General features: G+C 52.0%; 3 protein-coding genes and 1 pseudogene across 3 annotated transcripts in view; all 4 read left to right on the plus strand.

The window, feature by feature from the left end:
* Positions 1-142: 142 nt before the first annotated feature.
* On the plus strand, positions 143-765 carry LOC9641255 (sugar carrier protein A). The gene is made up of 2 exons (XM_002994610.2): positions 143-176; positions 299-765. The coding sequence occupies exons 1-2, from the start codon at positions 143-145 to the stop codon at positions 763-765; spliced, it is 501 nt and encodes a 166-aa protein (XP_002994656.2).
* Positions 766-901: 136 nt separating this feature from the next.
* LOC9641256 (sugar transport protein 7) lies at positions 902-2,794 on the plus strand. Its single transcript, XM_024668151.1, has 4 exons — positions 902-1,122; positions 1,176-1,486; positions 1,546-2,166; positions 2,232-2,794. Exons 1-4 carry the CDS (start codon positions 975-977, stop codon positions 2,670-2,672), a joined length of 1,521 nt encoding a protein of 506 aa, XP_024523919.1. The 5' UTR covers positions 902-974; the 3' UTR covers positions 2,673-2,794.
* On the plus strand, positions 2,741-3,568 carry LOC112344017 (annotated as a pseudogene).
* A 105-nt stretch (positions 3,569-3,673) lies between these two features.
* LOC112344016 (sugar transport protein MST4-like) overlaps positions 3,674-4,142 on the plus strand; it is a 1,859-nt gene continuing 1,390 nt past the window's right edge. The window contains exons 1-2 of the mRNA XM_024668150.1: positions 3,674-3,821; positions 3,875-4,142. The exon at positions 3,875-4,142 is cut by the window's right edge and continues 733 nt beyond it. Coding sequence (XP_024523918.1) covers positions 3,674-3,821; positions 3,875-4,142 — 416 coding nt within the window. The remainder of the gene's footprint in view (positions 3,822-3,874) is intronic.

The following is a 4,142-nucleotide window of genomic DNA, read 5'->3' on the forward strand; positions in this document are numbered from 1 at the left end:
TGGAAGGAAAAGCAACTCTTCTGTTCTCTGTGAAACCAAAACCTTATATTGATTGTAAGCTTTTGAGTAGAAAAAATTACCACAACGATGGCATCAAGAGGCTTCCTTCCTTGACGAGCAAGAAGACGCGCCCTCCATCGCCATGGGAGATTCGCAGGTCCTCGTCCAAGTAAGTGGTGAGCAGCCACGACTGGGCCGCCGCTTCTTCTTCTTGCAAGCTGGAGTCCAAATGTTCGTCTTAAGCAGCATGCTTCTCTAGATCGATCGAAGTTCTCACTCTTCCATTCTAAATCCGTAGGTGGTGGTGGCGGCGTCAAGTTTGGAGGAACCAAGGAGCTGGACAAAGTTTACGCTGTGATCGTCGTGATCGTGATATGCTGCTACGTCTCTGCCTTTGCCTGGTCTTGGGGACCCTTGGGCTGGCTCGTTCCCAGCGAGATTTTCCCACTGGAGACGCGATCGGCCGGGCAAGCGATCACGGTGGCAGTTAATCTCTTCTTCACCTTCGTCATTGCGCAGGCGTTCCTCAGCATGATGTGCCATATGAAGTTCGGGATCTTCCTGTTCTTCGCGGCCTGGGTGGCGATCATGTCAGTCTTCGTCTTCTGGTTCATACCCGAGACCAAGAACGTTCCAATCGAGGAGATGATCGGTGTGTGGAGAAAGCACTGGTTTTGGAGGAGGATTGTCCCGGACCAAGATCCTCCGGTTATCCCATACAAGCAGGATGATGAAAGCAAGATGGGCATAGAGATGACAAACTAAAGATCACTGAGTGAGAACTATAGAACTAAGTAGGATGAAGACCGAAAATATGTAAAAATCTATCACTCTCAACTTTACGGCTAAGACCAACACTCAAGAATTCACCGCCGTGGTCACGGCGAGACAAAGAAGCATTCAATTCTACACGAAGACTAGTACCACGATCAAGCCGCCGATCGATCGAGCTGGGAGATCCCTCTTTGGAATCTATGGCCGGAAGGAGAATTCGTGCAGTGGCGAATGGTGGCGGCTTGAGAACCGAGCTCTACAAGGGACGGACAACGTCTTACGTGATCCTCGCTTGCATTGTGGCCGCGTGTGGAGGCTTGATCTTTGGCTACGAAGTGGGAATCTCAGGCAAGACCAGATTTGCCATCGATCTATCGCGAATTTCCTTCGTTTTATCACAGGTGGTATGCCATCCATGCCTGCATTCTTGGAGAAATTCAATTTCCACAGCCGTGACGACGACTCTCCATTCTACTACTGCCAGAATGAAGATCAGCGACTCACCATCTTCACGTCCTCGCTCTATCTCGCGGGCATCGCGGCCAGCTTGCTGGCCTCTCACGTCACGAAGATTTACGGGCGGCGGCTATCGATCCTCTGTGGAGGCCTCTGTTCCCTCGTCGGTGCCGTGCTCAGTGGTGCCGCTCAATATCTACCCATGCTCATCTTGGGACGAATCATGCATGGCATCGGCCTTGGCTTTGGCAATCAGGTGAGTGGATTATCGGTTCGCAACAAAAAAAGATTCGATTCCTCGAATGCTCTGTCCAGGCAGTGCCGCTCTATCTATCAGAGATGGCGCCGGCAAAGATCCGGGGAGCGCTCAACATCATGTTTCAGCTCGCCATCACTATGGGGATCCTCTGCGCGAATCTCATCAACTATGGCTCCCTCCAAATCCGGGATTGGGGCTGGCGCCTCTCCCTTGGTCTCGCCGGAGTACCAGCCATCCTCATGACCATGGGCGGATTTTTCTTGCCCGAGACTCCAAATAGTTTGATCGAGCGTGGGCGTTACGAGGAGGCTCGCCGCCTCCTCACGAAGATCCGCGGGACCGAGGAGGTGGATGCCGAGTACGAAGATATCAAAGAGGCAAGCGAGCTCGCAGTGACAAACCCTTTCAAGGCCATCTTCCAGAGAAAGAATCGCCCCCAGCTCGTCATGGCGACCATGATCCCATTCTTCCAGCAGTTCACGGGGATCAATGCGATCATGTTCTACGCCCCGGTGCTCTTCCAGAAGCTTGGATTTGGCACCGATGCGTCGCTCTACTCAGCCGTGATCACTGGCGCTGTGAACGTCATGGCCACGCTCGTCGCCATCACCTTCGTTGATAAGTGGGGCCGCCGCGCGCTCTTCCTGGAAGCTGGAGTCCAAATGTTCTTCACCCAGGTGAGAGATGGATTGGTTGCTTCTCTCTCTTGATCCATCGACTAAAACTCTTTGCACGATCATAGGTGGCGATTGGGTTGATCTTTGCGATCATTACACCATTGTCCAAACCTTTTGCCGTGATCGTCGTGATCGTGATTTGCATCTACGTCTCATCCTTTGCATGGTCATGGGGGCCGCTGGGATGGCTCATTCCCAGCGAGATCTTCACACTGGAGACGCGGTCCGTCGGCCAGGGAATCAATGTGGCTGTCAACTTCCTCTTCACCTTCGTCATTGCGCAAGCTTTCCTCGCAATGCTATGCCACATGACGTACGGGATCTTCTTGTTCTTCGCAGCTTGGGTGTTGGTCATGTCCCTCTTCGTCTACTTCTTTCTTCCCGAGACCAAGAGTGTTCCTATCGAGGAGATGACCAGCGTTTGGAGGAGGCACTGGTATTGGAAGAGGTTCGTTCCAGACGAGGATCCTCCAGCTCTTCCTTCCTATAAGCGAGATCGGTACTGATCAATCGAGCTAGACGATAAGCGAGGAGCTTTCACTGCCGAGAGGAAAAACTCTCTAGTACCTCTTGGATGTTCTGTTCTCTGTGAAACCAAAACCTTAGATTGATTGTTCGCTTTTGAGTAGAAAAAATTACCACGACGATGGTATCAAGGGGCTTCCTTCCTTGACGAGCAAGAAGACGCGCCCTCCATCGCCACGGGAGATTCGCAGGTCCTCGTCCAAGTAGCCACGACTGGACCGCCGCTTCTTCTTCTTGCAAGCTGGAGCAAATGTTCGTCTCACAGGTAAGCAGCATGCTTCTCTAGATCGATCGAAGTTCTCACTCTTCCATTCTGAATCCATAGGTGGTGGTGGCGGTGATCTTGGGCGTCAAGTTTGGAGGAACCAAGGAGCTGGACAAAGTTTACGCTGTGATCAGCGTGATCGTGATATGCTGCTACGTCTCTGCCTTTGCCTGGTCTTGGGAACTCTTGGGCTGGCTCGTTCCCAGCGAGATTTTCCCACTGGAGACGCGATCGGCCGGGCAAGCGATCACGGTGGCAGTTAATCTCTTCTTCACCTTCGTCATTGTGCAGGCGTTCCTCAGCATGATGTGCCATATGAAGTTCGGGATCTTCCTGTTCTTCGCGGCCTGGGTGGCGATCATGTCAGTCTTCATCTTCTGGAGACCAAGAACGTTCCAATCGAGGAGATGATGGGTGTGTGGAGAAAGCACTGGTTTTGGAGGAGGATTGTCCCGGACCAAGATCCTCCGGTTATCCCATACAAGCAGGATGATGAAAGCAAGATGGGTGTAGAGATGACAAACTAAAAATCATTGAGCAAGAACTATAGAACTAAGTAGGATGAAGACCAAGAAATGTAAAAATCTATCACTCTCAACTTTATGGCCAAGACCAACACTCAAGAATTCGCCACCGTGGTCACGGCGACACAAAGAAGCATTCAATTCTACGCGAAGACTAGTGCCAGATCGATCGGGAGATCCCTCTTTGGAATCTATGGCCGGAAGGAAAATTCGTGGAGTTGCGAATGGTGCCGGCTTGAGAGCCGGGCTCTACAAGGGACGGACAACGTCTTACGTGATCCTCGCTTGCATTGTGGCCGCGTGTGGAGGCTTGATCTTTGGCTACGAAGTGGGAATCTCAGGCAAGACCAGATTTGTCATCGATCTATCGCGAATTTCCTTCGTTTGATCACAGGTGGTATGACATCCATGCCCGCATTCTTGGAGAAATTCAATTTCCACAGCCGTGACGACGACTCTCCATTCTACTACTGCCAGAATGAAGATCAGCGACTCACCATCTTCACGTCCTCGCTCTATCTCGCGGGCATCGCGGCCAGCTTGCTGGCCTCTCACGTCACGAAGATTTACGGGCGGCGGCTATCGATCCTCTGTGGAGGCCTCTGTTCCCTCGTCGGTGCCGTGCTCAGTGGTGCCGCTCAAAATCTAGCCATGCTCATCTT

Source organism: Selaginella moellendorffii, unplaced genomic scaffold (assembly GCF_000143415.4).
Source record: "Selaginella moellendorffii unplaced genomic scaffold, v1.0 SELMOscaffold_466, whole genome shotgun sequence".
NCBI lineage: Eukaryota > Viridiplantae > Streptophyta > Lycopodiopsida > Selaginellales > Selaginellaceae > Selaginella > Selaginella moellendorffii.

Bases quoted from the DNA above. Each gene is read 5' to 3' on its own strand.
- LOC9641255 (XM_002994610.2), top strand. From the start codon at position 143: ATGGGAGATTCGCAGGTCCTCGTCCAAGTAAGTG. The intron at 177-298 runs GTGAGCAGCCAC...CTAAATCCGTAG, and splicing joins GGTCCTCGTCCAAGTAAGTG to GTGGTGGTGGCGGCGTCAAG.
- LOC9641256 (XM_024668151.1), top strand. From the start codon at position 975: ATGGCCGGAAGGAGAATTCGTGCAGTGGCGAATGGTGGCGGCTTGAGA. The intron at 1,123-1,175 runs GCAAGACCAGAT...GTTTTATCACAG, and splicing joins CTACGAAGTGGGAATCTCAG to GTGGTATGCCATCCATGCCT. The intron at 1,487-1,545 runs GTGAGTGGATTA...TGCTCTGTCCAG, and splicing joins GCCTTGGCTTTGGCAATCAG to GCAGTGCCGCTCTATCTATC.